Here is a 17,948-nt window from a genome sequence, read left to right as displayed (position 1 = left end):
TGTCGTGCTCGGGCAAAGTCGGGCTTTAGTAAGAGAGTACTGACCAATTTCCGAGCTTTAACGATCACTTGTCCGTATTGGTTGTAGTAGTATCGTATTACATTACATTGAAATTAACGTCTCTTGCCTTACATCGACTTAGTATTGATCATATTTCAGTTACAAACTTTATCATACAAATCGAATAATTATTTGAGTTAATTTATTTTATTAGACATGTCGAATTGCTCAAACCAAACACCTCTCTACTGATCTTGCTCCTAGGGATGTCAATCGGGCCATTCGGGTTATGTTTTTTCGAGTTATAAAAGTTCAACCCTAACCCTGAACAGATTACCTTAGAACTTTATATTCTCTTTTTTCCATAGTCACTCAAGAAGGCTAATGAAAATATAAGACTCAAGCAATGAAAGAAAAAGTAAAAGAAAGAGGGTTAATGTAATCCAAAAACCATTTACCTGTTCAGAAGTTTCCATTGAGCCATGGCATGTAAGCAGCATGGCCCTATTCGGATCACCTAAGAGAGGGTGAGATTTTATTTGATTCCTCAAACAACTAATATCCTCCCACCCGGTCATAAATACCAACACAGCCCCAAGGCGTTCGTTCGTTGCAAGTTATGTACAGCCTTTAAGAGGTTGAACCCAACAATGTCCGGTATCCAGTACCATAACGACTGTTGTACTCTCTAGCGCTATAGTTCTGTGGTGCAAGTTGTCTTTGTGTCTTCCGAAGCTTATCTTATATCCCGTCATTTCCAGTATATCTTCCAGAAAACAGACTCTCACGGGATAAGTGAAGCCGTGCACCCATATAAAACTTGCTCTTCAAAGGGTATTTAATGCATAAACACAAACATCCGTCACGACCGTTGCAGATTAAGTCCAATACTAAACCCAAAAACTGATTTCCTATCCAAAGACATGGCCAAGTACCAAACAAGACTCTATTGCAGGATCTAACACCGCAAATTCATAAGTTTTAGGCAACTCCTATTTGAACTTACAGGAATATGAATCATAGGTGCTCCACCGAAATAATTAGAAAATAGATCAGCACTCAGAGTGGCACTCATCAAGATTAATCTCAAATCCCGTCGTCGTGGAAGAAGATCCTTTAAGACAATCAACAAGAAATCTGGAAAATGGAGCAGCATGTCGGGAATATAACACTTATAAGCTGTAATAAAACAGATGATCAAATTTGTGTACATATAAGGGCGCACCTTCATTCATGCCTCGCTCATGAATTTCATCAACAAAAATATGTGTTACACCATCTAGGTTTCTATCGCTCAAGAGCCTTCGGAGCAAAATTCCAGTGGTACAGAAAAGCAAATGTGTATTCTTGCCTTTCATTCCCTCTAATCGCACTTTATATCCAATCTATCATGAAAATCATAAATTATTATTTAAATAAAGAAACTAAAAGAAAAGAAACTGTGACAACTGGAAATTATCCATTCAGAAGTGACTTAACTCAGAAGGTAGATACACCACTTAAACTGAAACTAGAATTAAATTAAGAAGAAACAGATAGCAAGCCTACTGATTCACCAAGACGCTCTCCCCGCTCAGCATAAACTCTTTCTGCGACAGTCATTGCTGATATTCTTCGGGGCTGCGTACAGATTATTGATGTGAATCAAATTGTACATTTTTATTCCCCTAACTTTACATGATTTATATAGTTTAATGCTTGCAAAAGTATGTTTTATGTGTAGGAAAAGGAATGAATGGTGAAAAGAAACAAGGAATGAAGCTCGGATGGTGAAAAAGTTGTGCAAAATTTCCAAGTTGACAGACCGGGCAGAAAGTGCTCAAAATGAGGCACCCGGCCGGGTATATTTTATGCCTAATAATTCTACCCGGCCGGGTATGATGTTCAAAATACGAAAATTCCAGGAAACTGTCAAAATTGGCCACCCGGCCGGGTGAATTTTATGCCAATTAATTCCACCCGGCCGGGTTGATTAATTTCAACCGCAATAATGCAGTTTTTGTGGGCGGTTGGCAGGTGAATAGTGACGTAGGGAAAGAAGAAAAGAAAGTTGGCAGAAGAAAGGAGAAAAGAAGGAGGGAGAGAAAAAAGGTGACGAGACAGATCTGGAGCATTTGCCATTCAAACAAATTGAGTAAATCAAGAAGTGGATGGTGACGTTTTTTGACACAGACAATTTGTGAAAAGAAAAGGGAGAAAGAAAGTTGGCAGAAGAAGAGGAAGAAATTCCGTCCAACATTCCGACGATCCGTCTCCATATCCCAACTCCACTCGACGAGAGCATCACACCTATGGTTTTATTTCTACATTCTACCATGTGTATAGGCTAGGCTCTCTTTGTTGCTCCGAGTTGTAATCTAGGCTTGTGTATTTGTTTTAACACCTTGAATCATATGTTTGATACCAACAATGTGTTTGATAATTAAAATGCTACGTTTTTGGCTAATGATGTAGTGTTGTTAAATCTTAACTATAGTCTCTTTAACATAGCTTAGGATTGATCGTTTGTTGGTATGCTTTCGATTTAGAACTGTTCAGGGGATAAATTGATAGTGGATTAGGTAAGTGATTATAGTAGACGACATTTATTCTCGCGCATCCGCAGGAATTAAATGTCGTTGAAAGTTGGTTCATGGAACAAGTGTTCAGCTGACTGTGAACTATACGTCGTAGACATGTTCAGTGCACGCGATTAGGTTGATAATTATAATCCCGTCGTATGTTTCGTTGTAAATGGTGTAAAACAACGCAAGCTTAGTGAGCAACTTGGAGTGACTTGTCTTTCTCGTATTAAAAATCTCGTTTCAGTAGTTTAAATTAGTTAACCATCTCAAAATCAAAACAAAATATTTTTATGCTTTGTGTAGTCTTATTAAGCGCAAGCAATCTCGCCTCCCTGTGGATCGACACTTGAAATACTACTACGATACTGTATTCTTGCAGTAGTGTAGTATTATTAGAGTTAAAATAATTGAACTTGATAATCTTTATACATTGATTAAGAACTCTAAAATATCACATCAAGTTTTGGCGCCGTTGCCGGGGAGGCAATAGCTTGTTTATGCTTAAGTGTTTTAGTTTTTATTTCGTTTTGTTTGATTTTTCTTTTTGAGTTTTTTAGGTACATTGTTCGTGTTCTACGGTGTGATAGCCATCTACCACGTCCGGACTTGAAGACGAAGGAGTGTATTATTTTAGGTAATTTTTACCTAACTCTTAGTTTAGTTTTAGGTAGTTTTGTTTGCACACTAGCACACACGTTTTATAGGACTTACCCCGAAGTTGTCGAGAGGTCTCGCTTTCGGTAATTAGGAAATATTTTATGCTTGTGCTTGGTGTATTTTCTGTTGTGTAGGTAAAAATAAAAAAATAAAAATAAAAAAGTGAATGCACACGCGATCACAGGGTACACCACCGTTTGGGTTGCTCTGTTATCAAAGAAGAAGAGTTAGAGGATCGCCTACTGAAATCTTCCCGGACTATCCGAGTCCAATCAGAGGCAACTTGTTCAGCGACCCGAGTACAGAAAGAGATTCAGAATCAGAAAGTGAGATGGCAGATAACAATGAGATACCACCACCTGTTGTGAGGTTTGGCGATACACTGAGATCGGGAATTGAGTACCCCGGAGAGTTTGCTTATGCGAACAACAACATCAACATTCCACCTCACTATATTAGTTTGGTGAATGGGGGGAATCTTTTCCATGGACGGGATGATGAGGACCCGGTGAGCCACCTCAATGCCTTCTACGAGTTGACGAACTCTCACAGACCCCCGAATGTGGAACACAATCTAATCAAGAGGGTCTTATTCCCATTCTCTCTGAGGGAGAAAGCAAGAGCTTGGTATGACTCTATCCCGGGCTACAACATAGCAACGTTCCAAGAGTTGAAGACGTTGTTCCTCTTGGAATACAATTCTCCTATGAAGATTGAGAAGTTGAGAGAGGAGATCACCTCTTTCCGACAAAAGTATGACGAGTCCTTCGCGGAAGCATGGAAGAGATTCACGGAATTGATAAGGAAATGCCCAAGTCACGGACTAGCTCCGGGGCATGACCTTTTGAAATTCTACAAGGGACTCAACAGTGAAGGCACGAGATTGGTGACTGCAGGTTCGAATGGGAACCTAGATGATCTAACTCACGATGAGGTGAGGGCTTTGTTTCAAAGGCTGGCCAACAATCAACGGAATTGGCACAATCCAAGGCGAGGGGCTGATAGAGCGGGAGATACATTTGGTGCTACCAAGGATGCGGAAAGAGTGACCGCAATTGAGGCTCAACTGGCGGACATTAGCACTCAAATGTCGTCGATGACAAAGGCAGTTAAATCTCTTCAACTGACTCCTCAACCCCAAGCTGTGACGGTGATGAGATGTGGGTTGTGCCAAGGCGGGCATCATACTGATCAGTGCCCAAGTCTTCAAGGACCACCTGTGGAAGATGTGAACTATATTGGCAACAATCGCCAAGGGTTCAATCAAGGCAACCAATACAACAATCAGCAAAATTGGAGACCTCAACAAACGGGATGGAATCAGGCTGGTCCTAGCAACAACTCGGGAAATCAATGGAGGAACAACACTCAACCGCCGGGTTATGAGAAGAAGCCAACCGTCGAGGATCAGTTGGGGCAGATTCTCTCTTTCATGACTAAGAGTCAAAAGGAGAACGAAAATTTCAAGGAAAGGACGGTGGAAAAGTTTGGGCAGATGGATGCGACAATGAGGAATCTTGAGACGCAGATAGGGCAGCTTGCCTCGGCATCACACACGAGGATTCCTAACACCATCCCGAGCAATACCGTACCTAATCCGAGAGGCAATGAACAGTGTAAGGCAGTGGTCTTGAGAAGTGGTCGTGAGTTGGATTCGACACCATCAATGGACGGCCAAGGTACTTCCGGCATCTCACACGCAGGGGCGGATGAGATGTTAGGCTTGCATTCCTCGCACGCAGGGGCGGACGAGGCATGTAAGGGAAGTCCCACGTTGGTGCAGGGTGCCCAACATGGTCAAGAACAGGCTGCATCCGACAGCAAGGAAAATGGTGTAGAAGCCGAGTTAAGTGAGAAGTTTTTGGCAGAAAAGAAGGGAAAGCAGAAAGTAGAGATGGGATCAAATGGACAGCTGATGACAAGTCCGGCATTAGACCCGAAAAGCAAGTTCAACTTCCCTGATCACATTCCTCCTCCACCATATCCACCGAAGAGGAAGAAGAGAGCTCCAAAGGAGAAAAGCTTCGAGTGGATGATGAACGTGATTCGAAAAGTGAATGTGGATGTATCGTTGGTGGACCTCTTCACTAATTTCCCCAAGTTCTCCAAGTTCTTTAAGGACATGATGGCAAACAAGGAGAAACTTCAAGACGAGGGAATAGTGGCATTGAGCATGAATTGCTCACAATTGATTTCGGGAATGATGCCCATGAAGAAGAGGGATCCGGGAAGTTGTGTGATTCCTTGTGAGATAGGCAACACAATTTTCACCAAATGTCTATTGGATCAAGGATCGGGGATCTCACTGATGGCATTGAAAACAGCACGTGCCATTGGACTGGAGAACAGAATGGAGCCCATCGACATTGCTCTACAACTGGCTGATCATTCCATTGTGAAGCCCACTGGAATAGTAGAGGATGTCTTGGTCAAGGTAGACAAGTTCGTCATCCCCGTTGATTTCATAGTATTGGATATGCCCGAGGACAAAGAGGTGCCAATTCTGTTTGGCAGACCGTTTCTTGCCACAGGGGACGTGTTGCTAGGAGCAAAGGACAACTCGGTCACGTTTAGAATTAATGGTAAGCAAGTGACCATTAATGTGGAGAAAGCGATGAAGCATCCTAGTGATGCAAAAGCGTGCTTTAGAGTTGATGTCCTCGACAAGTGTATCTTTGACAAGATGCGTTGCTCGGCAAGTATAGAAGGAAGCGTTTATGATAAGGGGAGCTTGGAAAGAGACTTTGGTTCGACAATTAAAGTTGATTTTGATTTTGATGAAAGTGAGGATGCTCAAATTGATCAACCAAGTCTAGAGAATGAATGTGTGGTGGATACTTTCGTGGCGGATGTGCAGCCCTCAATTGAAGTACCACCAAAGCTAGAATTGAAGCCACTCCCGACAAATCTGAAATACGCATTCCTTGGTGAGGATGAATCTTTACCGGTTGTGATATCGGCGATGTTGAATGATGAAGAGCAATTGAAGTTGATAGAGCTACTGAAGTCACACAAGAAAGCTCTAGGTTGGTCCATTGCCGACATCAAAGGAATTAGCCCCGCAATATGCATGCATAAAATCTTGATGGAAGATGGAGCTAAGCCGGTAAGAGAGAGACAAAGGAGGTTGAACCCACTTATGCAGGAAGTGGTTGAAAAAGAAGTGAAGAAATTGCTGAAATATGGGATGATCTATCCCATTTCCGATAGTGAGTGGGTTAGCCCGGTACAATGTGTACCAAAGAAAGGGGGAATAACCGTGACCGTCAATGAGAAGAATGAGGTTTTGGCAACTCGATTGGTGAACTCATGGAGAGTTTGCATGGATTATAGAAAGTTGAATACGGCGACGAGAAAAGATCACTTCCCGTTGCCATTTCTGGATCAGTTGCTCGATAGGATTGCGGGTTATTCCCATTATTGCTTTCTAGATGGATATTCGGGGTACAATCAGATTGCAATTGCCCCGGAAGATCAAGAAAAGACGACATTCACATGTCCTATTGGAACTTATGCCTTCCGCCGGATGCCTTTTGGTTTGTGTAATGCACCGGCTACATTCCAACGTTGCATGATGGCAATTTTTTCTGATATGAATGAAGACATCATGGAGATCTTCATGGATGATTTCTCCGTCTTTGGATCCTCATTTGACTTTTGCTTAGAAAACTTGAGACGGGTCCTACAAAGATGTGAAGAATCAAATCTCGTGCTCAATTGGGAAAAGTGTCAGTTCATGGTCAAGGAAGGCATAGTGTTGGGACACAAGGTGTCAGAGTTGGGGTTGGAGATGGATAAGGCGAAGATTGATGTGATCTCAAAGTTACCTCCCCCAACGAATGTGAAGGGCATCCGTAGTTTCCTTGGACATGCGGGATTCTACCGACGTTTTATAAAGGATTTTTCAAAGATTGCAAAGCCACTTTGCAACTTGCTTGAAAAGGATGCCAAGTTCGTCTTTGATGGGAAATGCCTTGAGGCATTTGAATTGCTGAAGAAAAAGCTAGTCGAAGCTCCTATTATTATCACACCCGACTGGTCAAAGCCGTTTGAGCTGATGTGTGATGCTTCGGACTATGCTGTGGGGGCCGTTCTAGGCCAAAGGAGAGACAAGGTTCTACACGCTGTCTACTATGCTAGCAAAGTACTCAACGAAGCTCAACTGAATTACACCACGACAGAGAAGGAAATGCTAGCAGTAATGTATGCTTTTGAGAAGTTTCGTGCTTACTTACTTGGCACGAAGGTGGTAGTGTTTACGGATCATTCGGCTATCAAGTACTTGATGAACAAGAAAGATGCAAAGCCTCGGTTGGTGAGGTGGATCCTTTTACTACAAGAGTTTGATGTGGAAATCAAAGACAAAAAGGGGACCGAGAATTTGGTAGCCGATCATCTGTCTAGATTAGAGGGATTGGAAGAGACGGAAGATGAAAGAAAGAAAAGGATAAATGAGAAATTTCCCGACGAGCAAGTGTTGCAAGTGGAGGCTCGGGAAACATATGTGCCGTGGTTTGCCAATTTGGCAAACTACCTTGTCACGGGCATTATACCAGAAGGGTTGTCATCTAACCAAAAGAAGAAGTTTTTGAGTGACACCCGCACATATGTTTGGGAAGATCCGTTTCTCTTCCGGATTTGTAGTGATGGAGTGATTCGAAGGTGCGTTGGAGAGCATGAGCACCTTCAGATTTTGTCTGCATGCCATGATTCGTTGTATGGCGGCCACTTTGGAGCACGACGAACTGCTTTTAAAGTGCTTCAGTCCGGATTCTTTTGGCCATCGATCTTCAAGGATGCAAAAGCCTATGTAGAACGATGTGACAGTTGCCAAAGAGCCGGCAATATCTCGTGGAGGAATGAAATGCCGATGAATAATATTCACGAGGTAGAACTTTTCGATGTTTGGGGAATAGACTTCATGGGACCGTTTCCCAAGTCTAATGGGCAGCAATACATTCTCGTTGCTGTCGACTACGTATCTAAGTGGGTAGAGGCAGTGGCCTCGGCAACCAATGATGCCAAAGTGGTGTTGAAATTTATCAAGAATCACATCTTTAACCGCTTTGGGACACCACGAGCCATTATCAGTGATGGAGGAACTCATTTTTGCAACAAATTGTTTGAAAACCTCCTAGGAAAGTATGGTGTCCAACACAAGGTTGTTACCCCTTATCATCCCCAAACAAGTGGTCAAGTTGAAGTCTCCAATCGTGAGATAAAGCGGGTGCTTGAGAAAGTTGTAAGGCCGTCTCGGAAGGATTGGGCTCAAAAGCTAGATGATGCTTTGTGGGCCTATCGAACGGCGTATAAGACCCCGATTGGAACTTCACCATACAAATTGGTATTTGGGAAGGCTTGCCATTTGCCGGTAGAGCTTGAGCATAAAGCTTTTTGGGCTTTGCAAAAGCTTAATTTGGATTATGATGCTGCAGCCGAGAAGAGGATGTGCGATATGAATGAGATGGATGAGTTTAGGCTTCATGCATATGAGAGCATTGATCTCTACAAAGAGCGTGCTAAGAGGGTACATGATGCAGCCATTAAGCCTCGTCAATTCCATGAGGGACAACTGGTCCTTTTGTACAACTCTCGGCTTAGACTGTTTCCGGGCAAGCTCAAGTCAAGATGGTGGGGTCCCTATGTGGTGCACAAGGTATACCCCTATGGTGCTGTGGATGTTCGGGATCAGAAGAATGGTAGCATTTGGAAGGTGAATGGCCAACGCTTGAAGGCCTATGTTGGAGTTGAAAGTGGCACGGAGACAGAAGAGGTGGTCACACTAGAGAATCCGAAAGTGTAGACCAAGGATGAAGAAGGTCGAACCAACGACTATAAACAAAGGCGCTGATTGGGAGGCAACCCAAGTTTTTATCTTTCTTTTATCTTTTGGTTTCATATGTTGGAGGTTTTGTTTGCTCAATTCTTTCCTCCAACATTTATTTTGAATTGAGTGTTCTTTTTGTGTGTTTTGTTTTTGTTTGTTGTTTGTGTAGGAGCAACATGGAGAAAGGGCTTACATTGGAGCTTATGAGAGAGTACACCTACAATTGGAGATACACCCGCCCTCCCACCCGAATGCACTATGGACATCATGCCAAGTTTGGGGGAGTATTTTATCCCTTTACTTTTAATGTTCTTCTTTGCATGCATTGAGGACAATGATGCATCCAGTACCATAACGACTGTTGTACTCTCTAGCGCTATAGTTCTGTGGTGCAAGTTGTCTTTGTGTCTTCCGAAGCTTATCTTATATCCCGTCATTTCCAGTATATCTTCCAGAAAACAGACTCTCACGGGATAAGTGAAGCCCTGCACCCATATAAAACTTGCTCTTCAAAGGGTATTTAATGCATAAACACAAACATCCGTCACGACCGTTGCAGATTAAGTCCAATACTAAACCCAAAAACTGATTTCCTATCCAAAGACATGGTCAAGTACCAAACAAGACTCTATTGCAGGATCTAACACCGCAAATTCATAAGTTTTAGGCAACTCCTATTTGAACTTACAGGAATATGAATCATAGGTGCTCCACCGAAATTGTGAAGACATTAATTGCTCAGTTGCAATTTGTTGGTAGATTGTGATAGCTCGGCAGTTCGCGCACCGAGTTCGGCAAGTTCGGCAAGTTCGCCAGTTCGCAAGTTCGCCAGTTCGCAAGTTCGGTAGTTCGGCAGTTCGGCAACAAGCTCGGCAGCTCCGTGATCTGGAGAGAAAGATCAAAACATGAAGAAGAGCTCGGCTGCTATGACAACTCGTTTTAACAGCCATTAGATCTGGTTGGTAGTCAAGATTTAATCCTAGCCGTAGGATTAAAAATAGCCGTTAGTTTGTTAAATAGCTAATCTTTTAGTTAGCTTTGTACAGTAGCTTTTACACAATTCCATTCCAATATTCCAAGAAGGAAATTCTCTTCAAGATTCGAAATCTCCAAGTTCTTAATCCTCAACGCCTCATTCATCTAATCCCAACAAGTGGCGCCGTCTGTGGGAATCGGAGAGGCGTCCAGAAGGAAAGCTCCAGTGGTGAATCGATCAAGCCCTAAAATCGATTTCAATGGCTTCGCGATTTGAAGCAGAAAAGTTTACCGGAAAAAATGATTTCGGTTTGTGGAGAATGAAGATCAAGGCGTTGCTAATCCAGCAAGGGTTGGCGGATGCACTCAACAAAGATGATCCGGAAGTAGTTCTCGATGAGAGATCAAAACAGAAGCGAGCTGAGGTACTTGCTAAAGCGCATAGCGTGGTAGTGTTATCTCTCGGAGACAAGGTCTTGCGAGAAGTTTCAAAGGAGACTACGGCGATCGGAATTCTTGAGAAGTGCGAGGAGTTGTACATGACAAAATCCCTTGCCAATCGACTTTTTATGAAGCAGCGGCTGTATTCATACCGCTTTAGTGAGGAGAATAATATTTTGGAGCAATTGGAAGATTTCGGAAAGGCAATCGATGATCTTGAGAACATCGACGTCACCATCGGGGAAGAGGATAAGGCCATACTCCTATTGAATGCCCTGCCTAAAACATACGATCAGATGCGGGATGCAATTCTGTTTGGAAGGGAGGGGACTGTGACTTTGCTACAGGTTCAGTCGGCCCTCAGATCAAAGGAATTGCAGAAGAATGGGGACCAAGGAACTCAGGTAGTCCCCGAGAGCTTGACTATCAAAAAGTTCAAGGGAAAAAGGGGATTCAAGAAGGACAAGGAAGCCCCCAAGTTTAATGGGAGCGGCCAGAAAGAGACACGCTCTTGCCATTGGTGCAAGAAGCCGGGGCATCTCAAGAAAGATTGCTTCGCTTGGAAGCGGAAGCAAGCCCAAGAAGGTGACAACCCCAAGCCCAGCTCCGATTGTGTTGAGGAGCAAGAGACCACTCATGCCTTGAATGTGATGGAATGGCCGGGAGTAGGATCATGGATTCTTGATTCCGGATGTAGTTTTCACATGTGTCCCAGTGTTGAGCTATTTGAAGAGATTTCAGGGGCACAAGGGACTGTGGTGTTGGGCAACAACCAAGTGTGCCAGGTTAAAGGAATTGGGAGTGTTCGATTCAAGCTTGAAGATAACTCCACTATGATCTTGAGTAATGTCAGATACATACCTGAAGTAAAACGTAATCTGATATCTTTGGGGTCCCTTGAAAAGAAGGGCTGCTCTTTTGGTTCTGTTAATGGGGCAATGGAAGTCAGGAGAAGTGGAAGTTTGGTGCTTAGAGGCAAAAGAAATGGCAGCTTGTATTATCTATGTGGATCTGCTGTCAGAGATGCTGCTCAGGCAAATGCAGTGAAGTCAGGGTCTATGGAGCTTTGGCATTTAAGGCTTGGGCATCCAGCTGATAGGAGCATTAAAGAACTGATGAAAAGGGATGTGATTGAAGGATCTGAAGAAAGATCCGGCAAACCATGTGAAGAATGCATCCTGAGCAAAGCCAAGAAGCTTTTATATCAGAAAGGTAAACACACCTCCACTGCCCCACTTGATTATGTGCACAGCGACTTGTGGGGGCCTTCTCCGGTTCTATCTGTTGGGGGAGGGAGATATTACATGACAGTAATAGATGACTACTCTAGAAAGATGTGGGTTTACATACTAAAGGAGAAGTCAGAGGCTTTCTCCAAGTTTAGGGAGTGGTGCCTAATTGTGGAGAAAGAGAAAGGCTGTGCAGTCAAGTGCTTAAGGACTGACAATGGTTTGGAGTTCCTATCTAAAGAGTTTGAGACCTTTTGTCAGTCTAGGGGCATTAAGAGGCATAGAACCGTCCCCTTAAATCCCCAGCAGAATGGTGTAGCGGAGCGGGCTAATAGAACTATTATGGAGAGGGTAAGGTGCATGTTGTTCACCTCGGGTATGGAGAAAAGGTTTTGGGCAGAGGCTGTGTCCACTGCTGTCAAATTAATAAATAAATGCCCTTCCTCTAGCATTAAAAGTGACACTCCGGACTTGAGATGGTATGGAAGTTATGGAGATTACTCACAACTCAAGATTTTTGGGTGTAAAGCATATGCCTATATGAAGCAAACAAAGTTAGATGCAAGAGCTTTAAGATGTGTGATGTTGGGCTATCAATCTGGGGTAAAAGGCTATAGACTCTGGTGCTTGGAGCCTGGAATGCAGAAGGTAGTTGTGAGCAGAGATGTGGTGTTCACTGAGACTGAGCTGCCCTTCAAGAAAACCGAAAAGCCATCTGGGAATGCTGAAACTTCTGTGCCTGGTGCTAGTGTTGAGGTTGGGGGAATGGATGACTCATCAGAATCTGAAGGCTCTGATGGAGATACTCCAGTAACTGTAGCTGGAGAAACTAACCTGAGAGATTATCAACTAGCAAGAGACAGGACAAGAAGGCAGAATGTAAGGCCACCAAGCAGATTTGCAGATGCAGAGATGTTGTACTTTGCTCTCTGTGTGGCTGAAGAATTAGACTTTGCAGAGCCTGGCTCTTATGCAGAGGCCATGAATTGCAAAGAAAAAGACAGATGGTTAAAGGCTATGATTGAGGAGATAGATTCCCTCATCAAGAATGGGACTTGGATCCTGGTAGATAAGGTGGAGGGCAGAAAATTAGTCAGCTGCAAATGGCTTTTCAAGAAAAAGATTGAGTCCGCTGATAATGAACAAATAAGGTTCAAGGCTAGGTTGGTAGCCAGAGGATTCACTCAGGAATATGGGGTGGACTACAATGAGGTGTTCTCACCCGTAGTCAAGCACACATCAATTAGGATTCTCTTGGCTGTGGTGACAAGAATGAACTGGGAACTCGAGCAATTGGATGTAAGAACAGCATTCTTGCATGGAGACTTGGAGGAAACTATCTACATGTCTCAGCCTGAGGGGTTCATTAAGCCAGGGATGGAAGACAAGGTGTGTCTGCTCAAGAAGAGCATATATGGTCTCAAGCAAGCTAGTAGGCAATGGCATAAAAAATTTGATGACCATGTACTCAAGAATGGGTTTGTGAGGTCCAAGTATGATGAGTGTGTGTACATAAAGAAGAGGAAAGGTGTTACTGTTGCTTATTTACTTCTGTACGTGGATGATATGTTGGTGGCAGGAGCCTCGCAGCAAGAAGTACAGAAGGTGAAGGATGATCTGGGGTCTGCATTTGATATGAAGGACCTAGGTGGAGCCAAACGAATTCTGGGTATGAATATAGTCAGAAACAGGCAGAAAGGAGAGTTGTGGTTGAATCAAACTGACTATATTTCCAGAGTCGTCAAGAGGTTTAGGATGGAGGATACTAAACTGACAAAGACTCCATTAGCACAGCATTTCAGGCTATCAATGGAGCAATCACCGAAGACAGAGGAAGAAAGGCAGGAAATGGAAGCTATCCCGTATGCAAACATTGTAGGGAGTGTTATGTATGCAATGATTGGAACCAGGCCAGATGTGGCTCAAGCAATAAGCTGCACAAGCAGATTCATGAGCAACCATGGAAAGGAGCATTGGCTGGCTTTAAGATGGATACTCAGATATCTCAAGGGAGCTGGAGATATTGGGATCTTGTTCAAAGCTGATGCTGGAAAAGAGACTGAGGTGTTGATGGGGTTCTGTGATAGTGATTTCGCAGGCAATGTTGATACAAGGAGGTCTCAGTCCGGATACATTTTCACCTTGTATGGTTCGGCTGTGAGTTGGAAGTCAATGTTGCAAGATGTGGTGGCATTGTCCACAACCGAGGCCGAGTATATTGCCCTTACGTCTGCGGTTAAAGAAAGTTTTTGGTTGAGAGGGATAGCTGCAGATTTTGGGGTAAAGCAGCAAGTCATTCCCATAGGGTGTGATAACAACGGTGCATTGTGTTTAGCGAGGCACCAGGTATTCCACGAACGTAGCAAGCACATAGATGTGCGGCTACATTTTGTGAGAGAAGAGGTGGAGAAAGGTAGGGTCAGATTGTTCAAGGTGGATACAAAGGAGAACCCTGCGGATATGCTGACAAAGCCGTTGACAAGAGAGAAATTTGAGTTTTGTTTGGAGTTGGTTGGCTTGCAGAGAGCCACAATTCCAACTGGTCAATGAAGGTGGAGATTTGTGAAGACATTAATTGCTCAGTTGCAATTTGTTGGTAGATTGTGATAGCTCGGCAGTTCGCGCACCGAGTTCGGCAAGTTCGGCAAGTTCGCCAGTTCGCAAGTTCGCCAGTTCGCAAGTTCGGTAGTTCGGCAGTTCGGCAACAAGCTCGGCAGCTCCGTGATCTGGAGAGAAAGATCAAAACATGAAGAAGAGCTCGGCTGCTATGACAACTCGTTTTAACAGCCATTAGATCTGGTTGGTAGTCAAGATTTAATCCTAGCCGTAGGATTAAAAATAGCCGTTAGTTTGTTAAATAGCTAATCTTTTAGTTAGCTTTGTACAATAGCTTTTACACAATTCCATTCCAATATTCCAAGAAGGAAATTCTCTTCAAGATTCGAAATCTCCAAGTTCTTAATCCTCAACGCCTCATTCATCTAATCCCAACAGAAATAATTAGAAAATAGATCAGCACTCAGAGTGGCACTCATCAAGATTAATCTCAAATCCCGTCGTCGTGGAAGAAGATCCTTTAAGACAATCAACAAGAAATCTGGAAAATGGAGCAGCATGTCGGGAATATAACACTTATAAGCTGTAATAAAACAGATGATCAAATTTGTGTACATATAAGGGCGCACCTTCATTCATGCCTCGCTCATGAATTTCATCAACAAAAATATGTGTTACACCATCTAGGTTTCTATCGCTCAAGAGCCTTCGGAGCAAAATTCCAGTGGTACAGAAAAGCAAATGTGTATTCTTGCCTTTCATTCCCTCTAATCGCACTTTATATCCAATCTAACATGAAAATCATAAATTATTATTTAAATAAAGAAACTAAAAGAAAAGAAGCTGTGACAACTGGAAATTATCCATTCATAATTGACTTAACTCAGAAGGTAGATACACCACTTAAACTGAAACTAGAATTAAATTAAGAAGAAACAGATAGCAAGCCTACTGATTCACCAAGATGCTCTCCCCGCTCAGCAGAAACTCTTTCTGCGACAGTCATTGCTGATATTCTTCGGGGCTGCGTACAGATTATGTTACAAAATGCTCCCCTGCCAGACTCTATATTTGCCTCCAAAATATATTGAGGGAGTTGAGTGGTCTTACCACAACCAGTCTCTCCAGAAATCACCACAACCTATTGTTTACAAGAAAATTTGGGAACTGACATATGTAATTATAAATTAAGAAAGTTAAAACAACTTGACCAATGAATATCATAATTCTTGAAGTTCAAGTTGCGATTCTCGATCTTCAACGTTCCGTCAATCCTTTTCTAGTCACAATAAAATCCCATTGATCACAATTCTACTGATACTAACAATTTCACAAAGAATCAAGAACTTAACCTGATTCTTCACAATTTCTTGAAGGAGCCTTTCCTTCTCCCTAAATGCAGGGAGAGATTTCCTAAAATCCAGCATTCGTCTTCCTTCAGGTGATTCCTGTGTTGAGAAAATAATTAACTGACTTGAGACGTAAAAAACATAATATAATTTTGACATAAAGGCTGATTTGCTAATCAATTGTTACAAGCACTTATATCTTAGTAGAGTATAAAATAAAACTGTAGCTATAAGGATGTCAAACATATTTTATAAGGTCATGTTAGTAATGCAATTCGTGAACCTAGTTAATTCGAGTGATGTTGCACCAAAAAATGAATAAGTTACAATTCATCAACATTCAAATGAAATGCATACCAATGCATACCTGCCAAGTTCTTTGCATATTACGCAATCGCAAGCTCCGTCTTTGCAAAACCTTCTCCATGACAGAAGCATCAAGAAATGGGTCTGCATGTTCAGCAGTATCAGCATTTTCAACTGGATTGCTGGACTCCATTTCGTTTGAAATCTGACCGCCTTTTTTGGAGTTTAAGCTTGTTCCGCAAGATGTTCCTGAAGCAAACTCTCAACCCTTCTTTGCAAGCCCAATGGGATGACAACCTGACCGGGTAAACACAAGATTCGGGTAAGATGAACTAATCAGACTTTTTGAATAAGAATCTAGTCAGCAATACCATGCATATCTGCTAACAACTGATGATGACGGCTGTATTAGAATGTGTATAGAATAAATAATCGGTTCCATACATCAAACAACTATCAAGTAAATGCAAGCAATTCTATAGCTGAGAAACAGATGATCACTCTGTTTCTCATCATAAAAACAACCGAGAAATCAAGAACTTCTATTCTATTTGCACCATATCTCAAATGTAGTATCCTCAAGTATTTCCACACACTCCACATTCAAGATGATATTTTTAAATCAATCATAAGTTATAAAAGTAATGTACTTCAAAATTCAGAGCTGTAGTTAACTAACTGACATTATATCAAACACCATCAGAGCAATTATAGAAAAGCAAAATTTTAAGAATTACTGAGTGGTATTCGCAATTCCATCCATATCCATTGGCGACGGTGGTGTAGTCGGTGATAGGCACAACTCGGGAGTTCCGTAATACATACAAAGTGGAAGAAAAAGCGGCGGATTTGCTGGCGGCGCGTGCAAGTAACGCCCTTAGCCAGGATTTGTTTATTCATGGTTAATTAGTTAAAATCTTAAAACAGTTCATTAATTTATAGAAGTATTTTTTTTAAATTACAAAGATACTGTCCAAATTTACATGAAGAAAGAATGGAAGAATTATTTTGTGAAAATCGCCAAAAGCCCATAAAAACAATTAATTAACAAAAATGAAATGTGTCAAGTAAATCAAACGAATCATAAATAGGAGAAAATAATTCACTAGTTTTGAAATATGTCTAATTAATGTTTTTTTGACAAATAGATTTATGGAAGAACTACATATGGAAATTAATAGACGTAAATCTTAAAACTATCATAATTCTAAAATATGGAAACTTACCCCAAAATTGTACATGAAGATTTAAAAAATATAAATCTCTACAAAAAGAATTTTTTATTTAATTAGGTACTTTATCAAGATTGGTTGTGATGTTTTAATATTTTTTTATCTATCTATGTATCTATAATATAGACACGAAATAAATCAAGACTAATGATAAAGTATACCATAACTTAAATTTTGTACGAGTATTATAATCTAACAAATTTTGAATTCTAATACAAGTAAAAAATTCAAAAACTTAAAAAAAATATATTTGTATATTCTTTTTTTTACAGCATGATAGCTAGAAGATCAACCTTAATTGGTAGAGATTTGTGTAATAGGATTAATTTAATTGATAATCATCATTATAAAATCGCGTGTAGGTATGATACCGAAATACTCACAAAATTAAAGGACTAAAAATAAAAGATGGGAGTAGTATTTATTCCACAATTAAAATTCACATCTTGGATTACTCTTTGGCCATGTTTAGTTGGCGGGAAAGTAAAGTTGGCAAGGAAAATGATTCCTGGGAAAATGAATCCCGGGAATATGATTCCTAATAACTTTACTTTCCCGTGTTTGGAAAATATCAAGATTTTAAAGTTTATATTTGATTTAAAAACTAAACTAAAAATATACTTATCGTTTTTTATTTATAAAAAATAATAATACATATTATTTAATAAATTATTAATTACAAATGATAATAATTATATTATTTTATTTATTATTATGATGGATAGTTTAAATATGGATTATACATCATAATATATAATAATATAATAATAAATAAGATTATTATTATTATTATTATTATATTTACTAAATTT

General features: G+C 41.2%; 3 protein-coding genes and 1 non-coding gene across 6 annotated transcripts; 1 reads left to right on the top strand and 3 right to left on the bottom strand.

The window, feature by feature from the left end:
* Positions 1-442: 442 nt before the first annotated feature.
* LOC121782250 (DExH-box ATP-dependent RNA helicase DExH3-like) lies at positions 443-2,057 on the bottom strand. The gene is made up of 4 exons (XM_042180005.1): positions 1,549-2,057; positions 1,226-1,385; positions 1,007-1,137; positions 443-825 (listed from the first exon to the last, which is right to left on the bottom strand). The coding sequence occupies exons 1-4, from the start codon at positions 1,600-1,602 to the stop codon at positions 742-744; spliced, it is 429 nt and encodes a 142-aa protein (XP_042035939.1). The 5' UTR covers positions 1,603-2,057; the 3' UTR covers positions 443-741.
* A 1,495-nt stretch (positions 2,058-3,552) lies between these two features.
* LOC121781769 lies at positions 3,553-9,024 on the top strand. Its single transcript, XM_042179457.1, has one exon. The coding sequence runs from the start codon at positions 3,553-3,555 to the stop codon at positions 9,022-9,024; it is 5,472 nt and encodes a 1,823-aa protein (XP_042035391.1).
* LOC121783127 lies at positions 3,940-4,046 on the bottom strand. The gene has a single exon (XR_006046542.1). It is a non-coding gene; the product is annotated as a small nucleolar RNA R71 (small nucleolar RNA).
* A 630-nt stretch (positions 9,025-9,654) lies between the features above and the next one.
* Positions 9,655-16,936, bottom strand: LOC121782248 (DExH-box ATP-dependent RNA helicase DExH3-like). Of its 3 annotated transcripts, XM_042180002.1 has the most exons (7): positions 16,642-16,936; positions 15,966-16,201; positions 15,602-15,697; positions 15,202-15,390; positions 14,879-15,038; positions 14,690-14,790; positions 9,655-9,766 (listed from the first exon to the last, which is right to left on the bottom strand). In XM_042180002.1, the coding sequence occupies exons 2-7, from the start codon at positions 16,095-16,097 to the stop codon at positions 9,689-9,691; spliced, it is 756 nt and encodes a 251-aa protein (XP_042035936.1). In that variant the 5' UTR covers positions 16,098-16,201; positions 16,642-16,936; the 3' UTR covers positions 9,655-9,688. The 3 variants fall into 3 exon arrangements, with proteins under 3 accessions (XP_042035936.1, XP_042035937.1, XP_042035938.1); XM_042180003.1 differs by lacking the exon at positions 9,655-9,766 and having other exon boundaries at positions 14,585-14,790; XM_042180004.1 differs by lacking the exons at positions 9,655-9,766; positions 14,690-14,790; positions 14,879-15,038 and having other exon boundaries at positions 15,070-15,273; positions 15,360-15,390.
* Positions 16,937-17,948: the final 1,012 nt, after the last annotated feature.

The sequence above is a fragment of the Salvia splendens genome, chromosome 20 (genome assembly GCF_004379255.2).
Source record: "Salvia splendens isolate huo1 chromosome 20, SspV2, whole genome shotgun sequence".
Lineage (NCBI taxonomy): Eukaryota > Viridiplantae > Streptophyta > Magnoliopsida > Lamiales > Lamiaceae > Salvia > Salvia splendens.
This window is presented reverse-complemented; position numbering and strand designations above follow the sequence as displayed.

What these genes read in the sequence shown, in the direction of transcription:
- LOC121782250 (XM_042180005.1), bottom strand. Translation starts at nt 1,602, where the DNA reads ATGACTGTCGCAGAAAGAGTTTATGCTGAGCGGGGAGAGCGTCTTGGT. An exon ending in GAGAGCGTCTTGGTGAATCA is followed by an intron (nt 1,386 to 1,548) that starts GTAGGCTTGCTA and finishes TTTTCATGATAG; the next exon opens with ATTGGATATAAAGTGCGATT. An exon ending in CACCTATGATTCATATTCCT is followed by an intron (nt 826 to 1,006) that starts GTAAGTTCAAAT and finishes TACCCTTTGAAG; the next exon opens with AGCAAGTTTTATATGGGTGC.
- LOC121781769 (XM_042179457.1), top strand. Translation starts at nt 3,553, where the DNA reads ATGGCAGATAACAATGAGATACCACCACCTGTTGTGAGGTTTGGCGAT.
- LOC121782248 (XM_042180002.1), bottom strand. Translation starts at nt 16,097, where the DNA reads ATGGAGTCCAGCAATCCAGTTGAAAATGCTGATACTGCTGAACATGCA. An exon ending in AAGAAATTGTGAAGAATCAG is followed by an intron (nt 15,391 to 15,601) that starts GTTAAGTTCTTG and finishes TGTAAACAATAG; the next exon opens with GTTGTGGTGATTTCTGGAGA. An exon ending in CTGATCTATTTTCTAATTAT is followed by an intron (nt 9,767 to 14,689) that starts TTCTGTTGGGAT and finishes TGTCTTCACAAT; the next exon opens with TTCGGTGGAGCACCTATGAT.